Source organism: Geotrypetes seraphini, chromosome 4, assembly GCF_902459505.1.
Source record: "Geotrypetes seraphini chromosome 4, aGeoSer1.1, whole genome shotgun sequence".
NCBI lineage: Eukaryota > Metazoa > Chordata > Amphibia > Gymnophiona > Dermophiidae > Geotrypetes > Geotrypetes seraphini.
Window position 1 is genome coordinate 218,791,162 of NC_047087.1, and position 22,322 is coordinate 218,813,483.

At 44.7% G+C, this 22,322-nt stretch overlaps 1 protein-coding gene across 1 annotated transcript in view; it reads left to right on the forward strand.

The window, feature by feature from the left end:
- Positions 1 to 22,322, forward strand: part of LOC117359742 (mannose-binding protein-like) — a 265,920-nt gene that overhangs the window by 8,195 nt on the left and 235,403 nt on the right. Inside the window, exons 3-4 of the mRNA XM_033942960.1 lie at positions 6,846 to 6,956; positions 9,563 to 9,625. Coding sequence (XP_033798851.1) covers positions 6,846 to 6,956; positions 9,563 to 9,625 — 174 coding nt within the window. The remainder of the gene's footprint in view (positions 1 to 6,845; positions 6,957 to 9,562; positions 9,626 to 22,322) is intronic.

The window sequence follows — 22,322 nt, forward strand, 5'->3', positions numbered from 1 at the left end:
TATTGAACAGGATTGGCCCCAGCACCGAACTTTGAGGTACTCCACTACTCACCCTTCCTTCCTCCGAGCGACTTCCATTAACCACCACCCTCTGGTGTCTGTCCGACAGCCAGTTTCTAACCCAGTTCACCACTTTGGGTCCTAACTTTAGCCTTTTAAGTTTGTTCAAGAGCTTCCTATGAGGAACCATATCAAAGGCTTTGCTGAAATCTAAATAAATTACATCTAGCATATGTCCTCGATTCATCTCTCTGGTCACCCAATCAAAAAATTCAATCAGGTTCGTTTGGCACGATTTACCTTTTGTAAAGCCATGTTGTCTCGGATCCTGTAACCCATTAGATTCAAGGAAGTACACTATCCTTTCTTTCAGCAACACTTCCATTATTTTTCTAACAACTGAAGTGAGGCTCACCGGCCTGTAGTTTCCTGCTTCATCCCTGTGACCACTTTGTGAATAGGGACCACATCCGCTCTCCTCCAATTCCCAGGAACTACTCCCATCTCCAGAGATTTGTTGGACTCGCCAGAACCTCTCTGAGCTCCCTTAGATCTTGTGATGGATCCCATCTGGTCCCATTGCTTTGTCCACCTTCAGTTTTTCAAGTTGCTCATAACACTCTCCTCCATGAACGGCGCAGAATCTACTCCATTTTCTCGTGTAACTTTGCCAGACAATCTTGGTCCTTTTCCAGGATTTTCTTCTGTGAACACAGAACAGTAGTATTTGTTTAGCACATTTGCATTTTCCTCATCACTCTCCACATATCGGTTCCCAGCATCTTTTAGTTTAGAAATTCCATTTTTCATCTTCCTCCTTTCACTAATATATCTGAAAAAGGTTTTGTCTCCCTTTTTACATTTTTAGCCATTTGTTCTTCTGCCTGTGCTTGGGGGTGGGTCTGTGGGTCTGTACTTTGTTCATGAAGTGGTAATCTGGTCACTTTGGACACTATCTGGGCACTTATACCTGTTTTTAGATCACCTAAGTCACAATGTATAAGTTCCGTCTAGGCAGTCTCGTTAAACTTTTGAATATCACTGCAGGACAACTAAGTCTAGGTCGGCCCACATCCTGCCTACCTCCTGCTCTAACCACTCTTTCAAAAACCCTTTTTCACCCTGGCCGTACAGCGGCAGTGAAAAGGCCTAAGCTGTTTATAGATACGTCTAAAACCCGTTTCAATTATCAGCACTTGGACAACCTGTCTTTTTGATCATCTAAGTGCTGATTTAGGTGGGTTTTTAGACGTATTTTCGTTTTGATTATGAACCTCATAATGTATGAGTAAGGTGACCATACGTCCCGTTTTGAACGGGACAGTCCCGTTTTCGGATCCCCTGTCCCGTTATCCCCACACACAGCTTCGGGACGCCAAAATGTCCCGTTTTCAGGGACAGTGTCCCGAAGCTGTGCGTGGGGACAACGGGACAGGCGATCGCTTTTTGTCCCTCCCCTGCCGCACACACACACAAAAAATCCTCCCTCCAGGCCCGATTTAAACTTCTCCCCTGGTCCACCGTTGCTGCTCCTCTGCTGCCACTACTTGCACCCGGAAGCCTTCTACCCGACGTCAATTATTCATCTTATAAACTGTAACTCAATTGAAGGGGTTGGAGAAAGTGGAGAGGGACAGAATCTTCAAACTTTCAAAAACTACAAGAACATGAGTGCATTCTGAAAAATTAAGAGGGGACAGATTCAGAACCAATGCTAGGAAGTTCTTCTTCACCCAAAGGGTGATGGACACCTGGAATGCGCTTCCAGAGAGTGTGATAGGACAGAGTAAGGTTTTGGGGGTTCAAGAAGGGATTAAATAATTTCCTGAAGGAAAAGGGGATAGAAGGGTATAGATAGAGGATTACTATACAGGTCCTGAACCTGATGGGCCGCCGCATGAGCGGACTGCTGGGCATGATGGACTTCTGGTCTGACCCAGCAGAGGCACTGCTTATGTTCTTATGCTGGCTGGCTCTGGGGGACAGAGTAGGTAGGCAGGCTTTGGGGGAGGTAGGCAGGCAGGCTGGCTGACTGGCTGGCTCTGGGGGAGGTAGGCAGGCAGACTGGCTGACTTTGAGGGTGGCAGGCAGGCTGGCTCTGGGGGAGGTAGGCAGGCAGACTGGCTTTGGGGGAGGTAGGCCGGCAAGCTTTTTGGGAGGGGGTGAGACAAAGGCTAGAAGGCAGGGAAGGGACATTGGAAGGAGGGATGAAGGAAGGAGAGAAAACGGAAGAGAAGGGGGGGTTGTAAGTAGAAGAAAGACTAGAGAGATAAAGGCCTGGACCAACGGGGAAAGACAGGAGGCAGAAGCAGGACTTTGGAAGGTTCAGACAGAGGGGGAGAGCCCCTGAGGAAGAGCAGAGAGAGGCAAGATCATAACAGAGGAGGGAGAGAGGGAAACCTGGAACAAAGGTACAAAGGAGAACTGACACTGGATCTGGGGGCACTAAGGACATAGGAAGGAGGCACTGGGGGCACTAAGGACATAGGAAGGCACTGGGGGCACTAAGGACATAGGAAGGAAGGACGGAGGGAATAGAAAGGGACAATTGTTGCCTGAGGGTAGAAAGAAATGAAAGATAGGATGCATAGTCTGCTCGGTCTTTACCTACGAGGCACCAGGGCACGGACCACATCTGGAAGCAATGTCAAGCGCGGAAGACCCATTTCAGAATTTTGAGTTCACATCAGCTGACGTCTACAGCGAACTGTCAAGACTCAAGGTGTGCAAAGCCTTGGGTCCAGACGAATTGCACCCGAGAGTGCTCAGAGAGCTGTGCAATGTCCTGGTGGAACCATTAGCCATGCTCTTCAATCTTTCCCTAAATACGGGGAGAGTCCCCCTGGACTGGAAAAAAGCTAACGTCGTTCCTCTGCACAAAAAGGGTGCAGACCAGTGAGTCTCACATCGATAGTGTGTAAAATCATGGAAACACTAATTAAACGTAAATTAGACACGATCTTGGATGAAGGGAATCTAAGGGATCCTAATCAGCATGGATTCACTGAGGGTAGGTCATACCAATCCAATCTCATCAGCATCTTTGATTGGGTAACAGGGAAGCTAGACTCGGGAGAGTATCTGGACATAGTGTACTTGGATTTCAGCAAGGCTTTTGACAGCGTCCCACACCGCAGGCTTCTAAACAAGATGAAATCGATGGGGTTGGGCGAAACAATAACTGCATGGGTCAATGATTGGCTTAGTGATAGACATCAGAGGGTGGTGGTCAATGGCACCCTCTCTGAAACATCGAAAGTGACCAGCGGAGTGTCACAGGGCTCAGTCCTGGGTCTACTCCTTTTTAACATATTCATAAGGGACTTGACACGAGGGCTGCAGGGTAAGGTAACATTATTTGCTGATGACGCCAAACTATGCAACATAGTAAGTGAAGGCTGTTTGCAGGATAATATGACACAGGACCTTCTTGCGTTGGAAAACTGGTCCTCAACATGGCAGCTGGGATTCAATGCTAAGAAATGTAAGGTCATGCACCTCGGTAGTGGAAATCCATGCAGAACTTACATCTTAAATGGAGAAACATAGGCTAAGACCTCAGCAGAACGAGATTTGGGAGTAATCATCAGTGCAGACATGAAGGCTGCCAAACAAGTAGAAAAGGCCTCATCCAAGGCAAGACAAATGATGGGATGTATCAATAGAAGTTTCGTCAGCCGGAAACCAGAAGTCATCATGCCACTGTACAGGACCATGGTGAGACCTCATCTGGAGTACTGTGTGCAATTCTGGAGGCCACATTACCGTAAAGACGTGCTTAGAGTCGAGTCGGTTCAGCGGATGGCCACTAGGATGATCTCGGGGCTCAAGGGTCTCTCTTACAAAGAGAGACTGAACAGATTGCAGCTCTACACTCTAGAAGAATGCAGGGAAAGGGGGGACATGATTGAGACATTTAAATACATCACAGGACATGTCGAGGTGGAAGATAACATCCTTTTTCTCAAAGGACCCTCGGCTACAAGAGGGCATCCGCTTAAACTTAGAGGGGGGAAATTTAGTAGTGATACCAGGAAGTATTTCTTCACAGAAAGAGTGGTGGATCACTGGAACAAGCTTCCGGTGCAGTTGGTCGAGGCCACCAGCATGCTTGACTTCAAGAATAAATGGGACATCTACGTGGGATCCCTACGAAGTCGAGTTAAGGAACTGGGTCATTAGCAATCAGACTTATTGGGGTGGGTCAGTAGAGTGGGCAGACTTGATGGGCTATAGCCCTTTTCTGCCATCATCTTTCTAGGTTTCTATGTTTCTATAGTCAGAAGGAAACGCAACCAGAGACTCATGAAATCACCAGACAGCAAAGGTAGGAAAAATGATTTTATTTTCAATTTAGTGATAAAAATGTGTCAGTTTTGAGAATTTATATCTGCTGTCTATATTTTGCACTATATTTGTCTATTTTTCTATAGTTACTGAGGTGACATCATTGAAAACCCCCCAAATATAAATGAAAACTAACATTTTCTCTGCGTATAGGGAGATTTGTGTTTTTTAAAATTTTATGGTTAGCATTTTGAAATAATAAGATATTGTGTGTACATGAAAAATGAATGGAAGAAATTGGGGGCGGGTCTAGGGTGGGATTGGGGGCAGGGCTAGGGCGGGATTGGGGTGGGGCTAGGGCGGGACTGAATATTAATAGATGTCCTGTTTTGATGAAAAAAATAAATGGTCACATTATGTATGAGTTGTTAGGAAAATATACCTATTTTTTGCTTATGTTATGAAGATACCCAGTTAACACTATGACACTCATTTTCAAAGCAGATGGATGTCTCAAAATGTTCTCAAAAAAGTCTATCTTTCAAAATATCCAAATTGCAATTTTCAAAAGGTAGAATTTGGACATCCTATACCACAGATTGACAAATAGAAAAGTGGCATGTTGTGGGTGTGTTCAGGGCCGGACTAGGGAGAGCCCAAACGTAGGACATTCAATGGTGATAATAGAATGGGAAGAAATGTCCAAGTTTAAAAAAAGAAGGGTGTCCCAGATACACCCCTTTTAGCTTTGGGTGCACAACGGCATTCAGAGGCTTAAAAAGGCCCTGGATAAGTCCAAAAATAGGTTTGATTATCGGCACTGGATGACCTGTCTTTTAGTGCTGACTTGGGCGGGTTTTTAGATGTGTTTAAGTTTTGATTATGAGCCCCTTAGCCTATAGGGATAGGAGGAGATAGCGTATGCTGTAGATGGGCAGGCTGGATGGGTCATTTGGCTTTTGTCTGCTATCATGCTTCTATGTTTCTATAAAGCTGTTCCTGATTCTTTTTTTATTATTATTTTACCCATCCTGTTCCTTCTGGAAAGAATATATCTTGATTTATTTACTTACCAGCTCTAATTATATCTAAACCACACTGAACGATGAGTCATACTTTAACCACGTCATCAACCTCTTCTTTTGATAATGTGATTTCTCCCCGGCTAATAAAGTTCTTGGATAGATTGCAAGCATCGTTTACAGATGGCATTTCAATTTCTTACATCTTCTGTCTTGCATAGCCCTGTTGTACTATTTTTGCCCTTGCACTAAATGCTGTAAAACTGCAGGATCACTTTGCTGCTGCTAAAAACCACCACTGCCCAAACCTCCCCTATTTCTTTAGCTGGTTCTCTTGGATCAGTACTGAGATTCTTGTTGATAAAAAAGTAGAAATATTTCTCTTGACTTCGGCCATAAAAAAATGCAACACCAGAACTGACTGTTGCAGCAATAGAGGAAGGGTTCTCAGCCAAGTCTTCAGGACACACCTAGCCAGTTAGGTTTTCAGAATACCCACAATGATTATGCATGAAATTGATCTGCATACAATGGAGCCAGTGCATGCAAGTTTATCTCATGCATATTCATTGAGGATATCCTGAGGATTGGGTTGAGAACATCTGGTCTAGAACTGCACAAAAAACTGGCACAGTGCAGTGGCATAGCGAGAGTGGTGGCGCTCTTCCCCTGCCCTCTTCTCTGCTCCCACCTCTATATGCTCCTTCCCCGCCTCTGCCCCCCATCTCCCCCCCCCCCACTGCCGCACATGTATGCTGCTTCCCTTCCCCTGTGCCTCTGTGGCATTCCTGGAGAGAGCAGTATCTCACGGCCTGCTGTCTACCTCAGACATCACTTCCTGAGTGTGGATCCAGGAGGTGATGTTGGGGGAGGAGTCAATGCAGGCATGGCGGCAGTTTGGAGTTGCTGCTTGTGCCGGGGACATTGCAGAGGTGCGGGGAAGGGGAGGCAGCATGTACATGCAGCAGTAGGAAGCGGGGATGGGGCAGAGAAGAGGACAGGTGGTGCACCTCTACCAATATGGTGCCCGAGGAGGACCACCCCTGCCCTTACTACACCACTGGCACAGTGTCTCTCCCCTCCCTAATGACTAGAGGTCAGCAATCCCAGGTAATGGCTATTTATCCCCTCCATAGTTCCAGTCTCAAGAAGTGCAACTAGTTCTTGTTTTTAGTAAATAGGTGTTGGCATGAGCTACCACATTAATAGCCATGCACTAATTGGGAACTTAGCACATAACCTTTAATGGGGGAAATAGAAAATGTGCTAAAAGTGACCTCAGCACGTGGGAAAGTCCCACTCTACTGATACCACAGGCCAAATTTTAGCACAGCTTAGTAAAAGGGCCCCATTGTAAACTCAATTGAATGTGTATCTAAAAAAATAGTTTTACCTCAATTAATATAACATATTGTCAATCAATGAATTTATAAGAAAATGAATTTGAAATGTGATATTTCAGCAATAAATAGAACTATGGAATTATACAGCCCTCTACAGATTTGCTATTTGATTGTTTCCTTGAACTATCATTAGGCTTGCAAGGACCACAAGGTCTAGAGGGACTGCCAGGGAAGGAAGGACAAGCAGGTTTGAAAGGTGATAAACGTTCAGCGGGAACTAAAGGACAGAAAAGAAGCAGTGATGGTAAGTAGATTATTTCTATTGGGAAGAGTTAATACAAAGGAAATATGCTGAGTCATTTTGGACATTGTAGGCCTTCAGATCTCATGACTGTGCAAAACGAACCACATGATAGGTAGTTATACATTTCAGACTGTAAAGGTGCACTAGAGCCTTAACGCACACAATAGTGCACGTTAAATTCCTGAGCGCGCTAGCCACTACCGCCTCCTTTTTAGGAGGCGGTAGATTTTCGGCTACCGCACGCTATAGCGCATGGTAATTTTGTGCGCGCGCTAAAAACCCTAGCGCACCTTCGTAAAAGGAGACCTTAATGTCTCTTCTACATTCTTGTCATAATTTATCTACTTTATAAGATAGTCATTCATGCATTGGGAAGAGGTATACAAAAGTAAACTCTCACTCTCTTTCCTCCTTTTCCAATCATAAATATCTCTCTAACTGAAGATCCACTTTTCTCTTTTATAAACATCACAAAGCAAAATCTTAAAATCAGCTACTCTTAAAATAACCCACTGTGCCACTGAAAATCTTGGACATTTCACAAAAATGCTGTAACAATTGTGTTTTCCATAATTTTTTCAATCTTAACCAGTCAGAACACAGCCATAACTTCCCACCAATGTGTTCCATAGCTTAATACCTGCAATACAAAAAGCAGCAGCTCTGGTTTCAGCATATCTACTTCGCATTATTGGTTCCAGCAACTTTTGATTTTCAGATCTCTGAGCTCTATTAGGCTTCTAAAGTACCAGCACATAAGAAGAGTGGTAGACAGTTTGATGAATTACAAAAATCACTTTATGTTGGCCTCAAAATGCAATTGGTAGCCAATACAATTTTTTCAAAACAGGTGTAATATGGGTTGTTCTTTCAACACTCAGAACTAACCTTGCTGCGGCATCTTCTACTAACTGTAACACCCTGTTCCTCATTTTAGAAACACCAAGGTAAAGAACGTTACAGTGGTCCAATCATGATACCATCCCTTGCATAACAGTTCCGAAATCAAAATGAGAGACTAACAATCTCAAGCATACCGTATTTTTCGCTCCAAAAAAGTGGGTGGAAAAAAGGGTGCGTCCTATGGAGCAAAGAGCAAAATCCTCCTCCCCCCTTTACCTTCCAGGACCGCCGCCTACCCCTCACCCGCTGCCGCCGCTGGTTGCTCATTGCCAATATTAGTAGAAGGGAAAGGCCAGGCAGGTGCAATGATTGCACACTACCGGCCCAGAAGCCTTACCCCCGAAGTCAATTCTCTCCAACATCAGAATTGATGTTGGTGGTAAGGCTTATGGGCCGGCGGCATGGAATCGCTGCACCCGCCTGGCCCTTCCATGTGCCACGCTGCTACCACGTCGAAGGTAATCTGGGTCAGCGGCGTGCAATCGCTGCACTAACCTTGGCCTTCTGGGTGCCACGCTGCTGAGCCAGGAGTCCTCCTTCCCCCCTCCCCGCTGCTGCTGCTTTGGCGATGTGTCCTCACAGCAGCAGCAGTGGGAAGTAAGTAAAACCAGCGGGCAGGCAGGCTTGGGGGAGGGGGGAAGAGGGCAGGCAGGCTTGTGGGGAGGGGGAAGAGGACAAAGGCTGGAAGGCATTGAGGGGGACATAAGAGGGAGTGAGGAAGGGACAATTATTGGGCCTGAGGAAGGAAAGAAAGAAATCACCAGACTGGGGAGGGGGAGGAGGGAGAGGCTGGGACCTGCCTGCCCTGCCCTGACAAATTAAAAATAGGGAGCAGGGAGAAGCTGGGCCTGCCTGCCTGTGGGGAGGCCTGCTTGCTTGGGTGAGCTTCCAGGGAGGGGGAGACCTGCCTGCCTGGTGGGGCTGCCTGGGAGAGGGAGGCCTGCTTACTTTGTGGGGGCTGCCTGGGAGAGAGTGCCTGCCTGATTGGAGAGAGGAGTACTGCCTGCCTGCCTGGGGGGAATGCCTGGGAGTGGGAGGCCTGCCTGCATGCCCTGTCCCTACCTGCCTGCCAGCCATTGGGCCTGCCTGCCCTGTCCCAGTCTACCACTAGACCACCATAGGGGGGGCAGGGTAGAGATTGGCAAGGAAGGAGTGTGGGATTGGGTGCAGAGCCTATCAGGGAGAATTTGGTTCAGAATATTTTTTTTCTTATTTTCCTCCTCTAAATCTGGAGTGCGTCTTATGGAGCGAAAAATATGGAAACATGTGAAGTTGTCCAAAACATGTCTTCTTTCCTTATAATTTTTTCTCTTTCATTTCTCTTTCTTCTGTACCTCAGTTACTCTGATATCTTTTTCATCTGCTAGATCTCCTTCAGCATCTATTCCTCTTCTCCTCTTTCTTGACATCCCTTCTCCATCTCCCTCTTTCAATATTCCCTTTCCTTACCCATCCCCAAGATTCCATATCCACATTTTCTATCTTTCAGCAACCGTCACTATAATCCATTTCCTTCTAAAGGAAACAAATAAAATAACCTAACATTATTTAGTATGCAAATCCATACAAATTTATGTACCACATAATTTCTGAATTTAATAAATTTTGCTGTAGGATTTTTAAACCCTTGATAGAGAATTGAACAAAAATTGACCCAGAAAACTGGAAACTGCATAAATCTATCTTTTATTTTTTTTTTGAAGGACTTCAACAATTGAATGATCAACTTACTGCTTTTCAAGAAAACTTTAACACATTCAAAAACGGTAAGATTACCTCTATTTGACATCCAAGCTAAAGTCAGGGCATAGCTTTGACCTTACAGACCCTTATTCTAAAGTGCACTAAGCTCTAATGTGGCCTTAATGCATGAGAAAAGGCTAACTGCAAAACTCATTACAACATTTTATTTTATTTTGAGGTTCTTTTTATTAAGATGTGCTAACCAACTACTTGATATAACTTTATTTTTACTCCGACATCTAATAATTCCCTATGGACGTCGGAGCGATTACTGCAGCAGCAGCTACTAGAGTGGCTTTGTAAACAGGGGGGGGGGGTTGTTTTTATTGCTTACAGTTTCATTTTTGCTATTGTTATTTTAGTATGCTTTATTATGTTTTGTATTGCTGTGCTATATTTTTTTGTTTTGATTGTATTTTATTTTGTTGAACTAATTTGTTTATTATTAATAATAATAATAATAATAATAATAATAATAACTTTATTTTTCTATACCGCCATAGTCAAAGTGACTTCTAGGCGGTTCACATAGAAAGAAAGCTGGACAATCAGCGAATTACAAAATGCAAGAAGAAGGATGTTACATAATAAATTGGAGAAACATGGGGAAAGAATACATTAGAGAAGAAAGAAGTTACATAATACATTGGGGTCCTTTTTACAAAGCAGCATTAAAAAGTAGCATGGGATTTTCCACGTGCAGAGGCTACTTTTAGCATGACTGTAAAATGGCTGCATTTCTTATTTTCTGAATAAATTACTGCAAGCTAATTTCCCAATTATCATGTGGCCATTAGTGCGGGAGCCCTTACTGCCACCTATTTACTAGATAGTAAGGGGGATAATCAAACTGGCGCCTAAACTTAGGCACTGGTAGGCACCTACTGAAGCCTAAATTAATTGACAAACACCATTAGAAATGGCAACAAATGACAAGGTTTAGGCGCCTACTGGTACCGAAATAAAGGACACTGGAATTGCACCTCTGTAGGCGCTGTAGGTTGCTGAATGCCAAAGTAGACATGGCCAAAGCCATAAGTGGCAAAGGAATAGGGGGTCTGTATTCCAGCCAATATAAAATTTAATCGAATCAAGACTCAATGTGGAGCCATGTTTCGACAGACACCCGCTTGCATCAGGAGTCACAAATTCTTATATCATGTAAATATTAAGGGGGAAATTCTAAAACCGGCGCTTAAGTTCAGGCACCAGTAGGCACCCTACCGATGCCTAAATTAATTGAAAACGCTATTAGAAATGGCAATATTGAGGCGCCTACTGGGGCCTAAATAAAAGGCACGGGAGTCATGTCTAACTAGGTGCTATGTGGCCAGTGCTGGAATTGGCTTTAGGCAGTCTAAAGCACCTATGTAGGTGTGATTCACGAAAAGATAGGCACCAGAAATGTAGGCCCAGAAAACCCTGGCACTTATCTGTGCTGGGGATCACGACAATAGGCCACAGCTGCCATCAGCTGATCATGGAGCAAGCAGGACTCCCCGAATCCGTGGCTTCAGGGAGTCCTGCTGACTCAGCTGATTGGGACTTCCCCTGCTGTGATCAACTCAGCTGACAGTGAGAGCAACAGCGGGAAGGGGAGCCAGTGGGTAGGCTGGGTGGGTCCAGTGGGGGTGATGCCTATGATGTTCAGGGGGGGTGTAAATATGATTGGTGTTAACCGCTATGACAATTTTTACGCAGTATATTAAATTTTAATAAAACTTGGAAACTTGGAAACATGGGGGTTATGGCAGGAGGAACTGGGCAGCCCTTCTGCCGGCGATGTACAGGGGAGTGGGGGTTCTGACAGGAGGGACTTGGCATCCCTTCTGCCGCCGATGTTTGGGGGTGGAGGTTCAGCAAAGAGATCCTTTGCCATGATAAGCTCAGCAGCAACCCGATTTTCTAACTGGCACCTGTGACATGGATGCTGGTTAGAGAATCGGGTTATTATGTGGGCTTAGGTATGATTTTCTATAGGACGCCTGTGTGCGATTCTCAAAAGTTGCTTAGGCGGCTTCTGAGACTGGGTGTCCTATACAGAATCCTGGCCTTTGAGTCCAGGAAAGTGAATCTGAAATGCTTTTAATAAATTAATACATAATTCTCACATCAGAATATACAATTCCATAATTAGGATTTGCAGCTGGTCTTAAAGATTATTTTTGTTTAGTTTAGTTTAGATAATAAACATTGACCAGAGGTAAAAGGATAGAAAGTTTTCTTGATTGGGGTGGGTTAAACAGAATAAACGTCCCAACAGTCATGGCTAGACTTATAGGTCTATATTTAACATCCAATGGCCTGGCAATTTTGTCTAGTCATTTACCCCTTTTATCATGGACTAGCATTTCTTATATAAGATCTTTAGACATATGTCAAGAGATAGTGTTTTGAAGCCTAAGTATACACACCCTAAAGGAATACCCAATCAATCCTGGCATATAGGGATAGACTAAAAGGCATATGGGGACAGACTAAAATGTATACAATATGTAAACTTTGGAGGAAAGGTGGGAGAGGGGAAATATAATAGAGACGTTTTTAAATACCTACATGGCATTAATATGCATGAAGCAAACTTCTTTCATTTGAAAGGAAGCTCTGGAATTAGAGGGCTTAGGATGAATTTAAAAGGTGATAGGCTCAGGAGTAATCTAAGGAAATACTTTTTACAGAAAGGGTGGTAGATGCATGGAACAATCTCCCAGAAGAGATAGTAGAGATGGAGACTGTGTCTGAATTCAAGAGAGCGTGGGTTAGGGAAGTGGAATCTTTTAGAGAGAGGAAGAGATAATGGTTACTGTGGATGGGCAGACTAAATGGGCCATTTGGCCTTTGTCTGCCTTCATGTTTCTATAAAAGGGCACAAGAAGGTTGTGTTGAGGACGGAAACACATAAGCTGGGGTATAGGGTGTAAACAGACTGAAAAAAAACAGTGAAATACCAGTATAAAAACTTGATATCAACCAGTATATTTTTTTCTAGCAAGCCCCACTGCAACCAGCCATAGAATCCATGAATAGACAGCACCGAGTGTACAGAATCTGAGCTCTTTTACCAAGATGAGGGAGTCACGGTAATCAAGGCATGAAAGAAACAAAGTGTACAGTAGAAGGTGTATAGCTCAGTGATCAATCCAAGAGTGATATATGAGTCAAAATATAAATGATTATCTAAGGCCACAACCAGAACTTTAAAAGTGTCTGAAAGGGGATTGTAATACCATTAATTATTATTATCAAGGAATGTAGAATAGGGAATCACACCATGAGAAGAACATGGTCTCACACTTTGATGGATTCGATTTTAGGACATTCCTATTAAGCTAGTCGGCTAGTTAGTCATCCAACCCTAAAGGCCTGCCGGTACAAAAGATATATGAATAGAATTCTCGCCTTCCAAGCAGGTCAGCTTAAAAATTGGTTAACTGACATTATCCCTCGCGCTTCATCTTACCTAAACTTCAGGAAACTACTAAAAACTAACCTATTTACCCGATTTACATCCTAAGACCTCTATGCCCATCCTTCACCCCCCTTTTATCTTACCTTGTCCTATTTACTCATTTAATTTGTTTCTTCTTCTGCTGATTGTAACCCCCCCCCCCCCCCCCCCCGTTACTCCCCTCTACCCTATATTCTCTGACCGTACCCTTCTCATTACCTACCTCTTGGATCAAACTATACGCAGACTGTCTAGCCCTTCTTTGTTGTACCTATTTTTGCTCTGATTGTACCATATTCTCTGATTGTACCATTCGCTGATTGTCCAGCCCTTCTTTTTTGTAAACTGCCTTGAACTACTATTGGCTTTGGCGGTATATAAGAAATAAATTATTATTATTATTATTGGAAATGCAGAAATAAATATTAGTGTGAGATGGATCAACAGTACTAGGAAGTTGAGCATCATTGGCATATATGAGGAAGGTAAAATCTAGGACTCTATACTAGTTGAGCCTAGAAAACATTAAACAGGATGGGACCCAATATAGAGCCTTGTGGCACCCATAATATAAGGGGTACAAAGCATAAGTTTACTGGTGCAAACTCTTTGTGGGTTATAATATTTTAACCATCTATATAATAAAACCGTAGGCGGCGCATGCGCAGTCTTATCGGCGTGCTTCCATGATCCGTAGGTCCGTGGCCGCCAAGAGTGCAGCATGCCCCACGCTTACTACGGCCCCACGCACAGCTGAGTTCGGCACGGCGGTTTCCCCAGATAGGGGAAGTCGAACAACTCACTCCCGACGCGCAGCTTCGTTTGGCACGGAGATTTCCCCGGTTTCCCCAGATAGGGGAAGCCGAACTGCTCACTCCCGCCTCATGATCCTGCCGCCGCTCCTGTTCACAGCGGCCTGTACGTCGACGACTCCCCCCCCCCCCCCCCGGGGCTGCCTAAAGAAAAAAAGTTTCACGGTGCTTGGCCCGCCAAAAAATTTCTGCCGTTGCCGAAATTTGCCCCACCGTTCCTTCCCTTCCTCCATCAGGTACAGTTCAGCTCCGCTAAAAGGAGCTGCTTTGAAATTGGAGCCCTGCCGCCACCGTAACACGTTCCCTCTGCCGCCGTCCCATATGTCAGAGAAGGGGCGGGACCAAGGCAGAGGGGAACGTGCTACTGCAGTGGCAAGCCTCCGATTTCGACGTGGCTCCTTTTAACATTGGTGGATTCACTGCACCTGATGGAGGGAGGGAAGGAAAGGTGGTTGTGCGCTGTTGAGCCCCTCTTTGCCCTCATACCCTCTCCTAACTGCTCCCTCCTGTCTCAGACCACTGGGGAGAGGTGCCTGTCTTTAGCTGCAGGGATGGAGGGAGGGAAGAAGAAAGAAGGGGCCCTGGCAAGCGAGTTATCAAAAGCCAACCTTAGCCTGGGACCTCTACATGGTATGAATAATGACCAGACAACAAAAGGTAAGAAAAATAATTTTATTTTCTGTTTTGTGATTACAATATGTCAGATTTGAAATGTGTCTTGAGGGAGGCTGCCGCCGCGGCTTTGGACAGAGGGGTACCATTTTCATGGGAGCTGGCCTTCGGAGAGGCTTGGGATGCGGGGACGGATGCAGGAAGGGCTGCCGCTGCGAAGGGCTTTGGTGGGGGAGCCAGCCAGACCGCGAGTGTGGGGCCGTTGTAAGCGCGGATTGGTCAAGGAGCCGCCGTTGCCGAGGCTTTGAAATTGCTCTCTCACCGTCACTCCCTCCCATCCCGGCTCTGCCTCTGCCCCTGCCCAGGTTCAAAAGCAGGAGAGGCGGTCATCTAGCACCCGTTAATCTAACGGGCTTAAACACTAGTAGATTTATAATGGCATGGACCACTATGTTCATACTCACATTTGTGTGTGGGGGGTTTTTCAATAAAGGGAAAGAGAGAATTCAGTCACCATAGGTATAAGAAATAATAAAAGGCTCTTGCTTCTTAGCTCTCTTCATTGTAATCCGCTACCGCGGTTTTTCTGTAAATTCTTCATGGTTATATTGGCTCTTATATAATTGTAAATCACCTTGAACCTTTATAGGTATTGACCGATCCAGAAATCCTAGATTAGATTAGAAAGGTTATATGAATTTGTGGGATCAAAGTAAGTGATGAACTGAGCAGTATCCCAATATTTTTCATCTGGTATTTTGGCATCAGGTTTGTATGTGTCAAGAATCCACATGCAGTAGCATAATAAGGGGGGGGTCAGTCCACCCCAGGCGCCGTCTTTGGAAAGGCACAGCACCCGTCCTCCTCTCTGCCCCCTCTCCCCCGCTGTCACGCGCGCACGCTGCTTCCCTCCCTCGTACCTCTGTAACGTTCCTTGCGCTAGCATCAACCCCCAACCTGTCATGCCTGTGTCAGTTCTTCTGATGTAACTTCCTGGACCAGCGCCTAGTAAGTGATGTCAGAGGGAGAGCCCACACAGGCGCGACAGCAGGATGGGGGAGTCCTGAGCCAGGAACATTAGGTATGGGGGGAAGGGAAGAGGCACACATACATGCATGGCAGTAGGAATGGGGCGGAGGAAGGAGGGTGGGGGTTGGGCTATGCTACTGCCTAAGGCCCAGTTTGATTCTTTTTTGCCCTTTCTTGAGTTGCTGTTAGGCAGTCAATATACTTTAAAGATTTAATCCAGACCCTATCTATTCTAACTTGCAACTCTTTGACACGTATACTGCCCTAAGGAGAAGCACAGCTCCCCCACCTTTTGCTTCCTATGAGGAAACATAGGAACCAAGTGCTACTGTATCTGAATTTAGGAAATCTTAGGACAAGTACATAGAATTGTAGAATAGCAGTTGCCCTGCTGGTTCTTTCATGGGTAAGTCTACACCCTAAGACAGGGGTGCCCACACTTTTTGGGCTTGCAAGCTACTTTTTAAATGACCAAGTCAAAATGATCTACCAACAATAAAATTAAAAAAAACCCCACAAAGCACACTGTATGCATAGAAAATGTTAATTATCATTCCTATTCCAGGGTTTTTCAAAGAGGTCAAAGCAGATGACTCTATGTACTATCTCCTCAGTAACAACCATACAAAAATAGACAAATATACCCCCCTCCCTTTTTACTAAACCACGATAGCAGTTTTAGCGCAGGGAGCTGCGCTAAATGCCCAGCGCTGCTCTCGACACTCATAGGCTCCCTTCACTAAAAACCTCTATTGCGGTTTAGTAAAAGGGGACCTTAGTGTAAAATATAGACAGTAGATATAAATTCAGACACATTTTGATCACTAAATTTAAAATAAAATCATTTTTCCTACCTTGTCTGGTGATTTCATGAGTCTCTGGTTGCACTTTCTTCTTCTGACTGTACATCCAATCTTTCTTCCCTTCTTTTAGCCTTTATGCTTCCTCTATTCCACACCTCATTCCCTCCCCCAAGTTTTCCTTCCTCTCTCCCTGCCCTTTCTTTCTCTCTGCCTCCCTTTCTTTTTTTTCTGTTTCTCTTCTTTCCTTCTTTTTTTTCTGTTTCTCTTCTTTCCTTCTGTCTCCCTGCCTGCCCTTTTTCTTTCTTTCTCCCTGCCCTCCCCCAAGCCACTGCCACTGCCAGGACCCAAACTGCCACCAATAACAGGCCCGAAAGTTGACGTCGCCCCAAGCTCTCCCTGCTTTGACCGACCAGCATTCCTCTCCCTGACGTCAATTCTGCCGTCGGGGAGAGGAAGGCTGATCGGCCCAAGATCGCGATCGACCTATTGGGGGAAATGCTGCCGGGTCCTGCTTTCGCGGAAACAGAAAGTAGGCAGGACCCGGCAGCAAGAAGAGCAAATGCTTCACTAACCTGACTCCCGCCTTAGCCCGTAGCGAACGCTTGCTTCAGGGCTCTCAACATGTGCGTGCCGGCTTCCCTTCTCCCCTCCCCCCCCGGACATAACTTCCGGTTTCGGAGGGAAGAGAAGAGAAGCCGGCACGCACACATTAGAGCCCGGAGCATAAGTTCGCTATGGGCTGAAATCTCCAAGCCGGTTTTTTTAATGTTCAGCAGCGGCAGATGACAACTGGGCGGACCGCCCAGCTAAAAGGCCCTAGGGAGAACACTGAAAAGGGCAGCCATACCTCTCTAGAATTCTTACTAGCTTCAGTTAACGACGAACTCCACCCCCATCCACTAGGCATCTTGCTTCTTTACCGCCCTCCTATCCCCTGGAATAAATCCTCAGAACTTGTCCTAGAGACTATAAAAGAGCCTTCCTAAAACTCCAGAGACTACTGATCATAGGAGATATTAACCTCCACCTTGACGATAACACCAGCAAGGACACAACTGAATTCAAAGACTTCCTTACCTCCCTAGGCTTCAACACTCCTCCACCCACACCTACCCATGATAAAGGACATACACTAGACATCATCAGCTTCCTCGACCTGACTGAGCACAAAACTTCTGCCGAAGAGGCCCGCTGGGACCTTGTCCCATGGTCGGACCACCTTCTAGGCTCTTTCTGCCTCCCCATCTTCATGTATTATCTAGATACTCCACCCCGGTCCACAAAATCTATCACCTACCGCAAAAAAATCACGAGTGAATTGTTCTGGCCCCAATTTCTTAACCAACTTCCCCCTTCTCCTAAACACGCAGACCCAGAGTCCAATTGGCATAATTGGGTTACCCTTTCCGGGACCACCTACTTCGCTCTGGCCCCTTTATCTACAAAATCTATATCCCACTCCCACAAAGCCCCCTGGTACCTTCCATACCACAGGGAACTAAAACAGAAATGTCGAGCCCTGGAACGGAAGTGGAAAAAAATCGAAATCCCCCTCAGACAAACAATCCTGGCGAGACTACAGCAAGTACTATAACACAATACTAAAAAAAGCAAGAAAGAATTTCTATGGAGATAAAATCACCAGATCAAAAAATCAAAATAGTACTCTGTTCTACATCTGGCGAAACTTAACCTCAAAAAACGACTCCACCTCTCCCCTCTCCCCTCCATCCGCAAACGACTTAGCCAAATTTTTCAATGAAAAGATTTCCACCATAAGGAGCTCTTTCCCCTCAGCAGTCTCTTACAATTCTCTTCCTCCCAATGACTCAAACCCTATCCCAGCGGATAGATCCTGAACGACATTTGAACCCATATCTGAACCCCAGATCTCTAAACTCTGTCTCAGACTGAAATCCTGCAAATGCATCTTAGAACCCTTCCCATCCCACCTTTATGAAAACATTCCTGCACAGGCCATCTCCTCCCTTACGAGACTTATTAACTCTGCTCTACTATCAGGCTTGTTCTCCACAAAAATGGGCCACATTGCCTTGTCACCTATTCTGAAAAAAGTCGATCTCGACCCCTCCTTACCATCAAACTACCGTCCCATAGCAAATATCCCTCTACTTACCAAACTTCTAGAAACCATAGTTGCTACCCAGCTCTCTTCCTATCTCGAGAGATTCTCCATTCTTCACCCCTACCAACATGGCTTCAGACCCAGCTTTAGCACTGAATCCCTCCTAGTTTCCCTAATTTCAAAGGTACAACAACTACACTCACGTAACAAATTTGCTGTACTATTACAATTTGATCTTTCTGCTGCTTTTGATGTCGTCCACCACGACATACTACTTTACCAACTTTCCGAGATTGGAATCGACTCCAACTTCTCAAACTTCTTACGCTCTCGCTCCTACACCGTCAACACAAATGGCACCATGTCCACTCCTTGGACTCCATCTTGCGGTGTCCCTCAAGGATCACCCCTTTCCCCTATTCTCTTTAACATCTACATGTCCTCCCTGAAACTCTTTCAACTATCCCCTCTGGAAACAATCTACACTTACGCAGATGACATCCTTGTCCTCCTTGAGATTGACCAGAACCTCACCAACCTCCACGAAAACATTACATCTTGCATAATGAGACTCCGTGCCTGGTCCCTCTCGGTACAGATGAAACTAAACGAATCAAAAACAAAACTACTCTGGCTCGGCCCAAAATTCGAACACCTGCCCACCCTTTTCACACTACCCATAGACGATACACTCCAGCTCGAATTCTCATGCAAGGTCCTTGGTATCATTATCGATTCCTCTCTCTCCCTCAATGACCACCTCAACTCCTTGGCAAAATCATGCTTTTTCAGCCTCCACATGCTGAGGAAAGCTAGATCCTACTTCAGCCAACAACACTTTGCCACCCTTGTCCAATCCATCATCCTCTCCAAACTAGATTACTGCAACGCCATCTACTTAAATCTACCAAAAAAGTCTTCTAAGACTCCAGCTAATCCAGAATACTGCAGCCAAACTGATCTTCTCAAAACGCAAATCTGACCATGCCTCCCCACTCTTTCCAAACTTCACTGGCTCCCAATAATCTCCAGAATCCATTTCAAATGTTCCTGCCTGGCTTTTAAGATCATTCATGGCGTCCTCCCTCCTCTTATCTTTCAACTCCTGCAGTCCCGACTCCTCCAGAACTGCCCAAAGGTATAAACTAGCTTTCCCCTCCCTACACGGCATCCACTTTGCAGGCAAACTGGGAAAATCACTTCTCTTCAAAATCACAGGTCTTTGGAATGACCTCACCTCCCCGTTGCGGAACCTGAGCTCCCTTCAGTTATTCCGCAAACAACTGAAAACCTGGCTTTTCAGCAAATTGTAACTCTATCCTTCCCCCCCCTTTTTTTCTCCCCCCTTCTTCACATAAGTTCATGTAATCCTTTTTCGTCTTCTCTACCTACTATTTTAAGTTCATGTAAACCGTGTCGAGCTCCATACTCATGGAGATGATGCGGTATATAAACTTAAGGTTTAGATTAGATTAGATTAGACTGGAGAGGAAGGCTGATTGCCCGTAGATCAGGACGGCAACACGAGTCTATCATGGAGCCCGGGATGGGCTCCGCGATCGACTCACGTTGCCATCCTGAGCTACTGGTCGATCGCGATCGATATGTTGGGCACCCCTGCCCTAAGACCCCAATTCTATAAACAGCATCTAAACCTGTGGTCTCAAACTCGTAGCCCGGTGACCACATGCGGCCCGCCAGGTACTATTTTGAGGCCCTCTGTATGTTTATCATAATCACAAAGTAAAATAAAAGAGTTTCTTGATCATATGTCTCTTTAGCTATAAATGACAATATTATTATTAAGACTTAGCCAAAAAGAAAGATTTATAAACTATAAAGAGTTTTACCTCATGCAAAATTGTCATTTCTTTAATAAGACATTAACTCTTTTTTTCTGAGGCCCTCCAAGTACCTACAAATCAAAAATGTTCCTCTGCAAAGGGTTTCAGTTTGAGACCACTGATCTAAATCATAGGTGCTGAGCAATGCAGTACATAGCACATGTCAATCAGGTTCAGCACTGCTTATAGAATCATGCCTAGCAGTGCTTAAAGTGGACAGGTGTAGGTAGGTGTTTGAATCTTAGGCACACCCTATTTATGCCAGGGTTTTCTTGGCCAAAATGCTGGAAATCCCTGTTGTAGTCTCGTGAGACCACATGAACTCACAGCACGGCTCTGCATGGGGCAGGAGTGTAAGAAGATCACACCTGCCCCACATCACCACTAGACCACCAGGTAAAGTCCATGCTCCTGGGGCGGCTGCTCGCCTCCTCAGCCTCCAATCGCCCTCCTCCGCTTCCGATCACCTCCTCCTCCTCCGATTGCCCCTCCTCCTCCTCCGATCACCTTCCTCCTTGCCCCGATCCAAGTCTCGGGGCCGTTTATTCCATATGGCCTGCAACGAGAAATTCTCAGGGGGGGGGGGGGTCTGGGGAAAAAGAATTCATGAATAATCAAAAGTGTGAAAATTGAAACCGCGAATAGGGAGGGCGAAATGAACCTCCTAGAAAATCATGCCTACATACCATCCCTAAGCATGCCTGCTTTCTGGTAGGTGCATTGGACTAGGCGCCTACCAATCTAATTGCCCACCATCCAATTAATTTTAATTTAAGCCAATTATGAGGCACTAATTTCTTGTTATTGGCATTGATTAAGCTTTTAAAATAATTAAACCCTCCCCCTTTACTAAACTGCAATAGCAGTTATTAACACAGGGAGCTGTGCTGAATGCTCCTGACATTCATATGAGCGTTGGGAGCAGCGCGGAGCATTCATTGCAGCTCCCTGTGCTAATAACCACTATTGCAGTTTAGTAAAAGGGAGAGGGGGGTAATTTAGGTGCCTAGATTGGCTAGGCACACTGATATAGGTTCCTAACTCTAGGCATCTTTATAGAATTTGGGCCTAAGTGCTAATGTTCCATACATGCAAGAGGCATGTAAACAGAGGAACCTATATTATAGAATTGCCCTTACGGTGCCAATGAAAATTTGGTTATAGACCTTGTCAGTGGCACTTATCTGAATAGCAACCCTTGTTACCCAGATAAGTGCTGCTGAAATTTCTTGTTTTGTGGTAGAAAATTATAGGTTTTCCTGATGTTTCTAGACTAACACAGGCAGGATATAAAAGTTTCAACAGCTTAAACATAGTTTTCATGTCTTGGGGAGGCAATGTTTTTCCTTACGTTCCCCACTAAATGTATAATTTCCTATTAGAAGGTTCAGGATTTTTTTTTTTTTTGAGCCAGGTCAGTTGGAAAGATTATGGTAAGATCAAGAAACTAAATAGTGTGTAATCATTTAGGTAGATATATTTGTTTATGATCACCTTAGTTTGGTTTAAGCAGAAATTACATTTATTAGTAAGATTTATTTCCTTTTAGTTGAGTCTCTGTTTGCCTTTTCCTGTGATGTGGACTTGGAATGTATTCATAATGAATGTATATGTTTGAGTGAAATAAAAGAATCCTCCCCCTTTATCAATCCGCGGTAGGGTTTTTTTTAATCACCGGCTGCGGTGGTTAAAGCTCAGACGCTCATACAATTCCTATGAGTGTTGGAGTTTTTACCGACGTGGCTGCCAATAAAAATCCCTAATGCGGCTTGAAAAAAACAGAGGGGGGGGGGCGGTGTAAACAAATAAGTGCTGCTATATATAACTTTGGATTTCAAGTAACATGGTTTACAAGTGTTTTGCAAGACAAGCAAAACATTTTATTAAATTTTAACTTTTTTAAAAATCTTTATTAATTTCCTAATATTAAAAGTGCATTGCAAAAATTTTAAACATAAATGAATCAGGAAAAGCACTTTAAATATACAAACATTCTGAAAACAATCATTTTCTCCCCCACCCGCTTCCTCTCATTCATCCATAAAAGTATAACCACATATAGAATTTCAATAAACTAAATACAAGA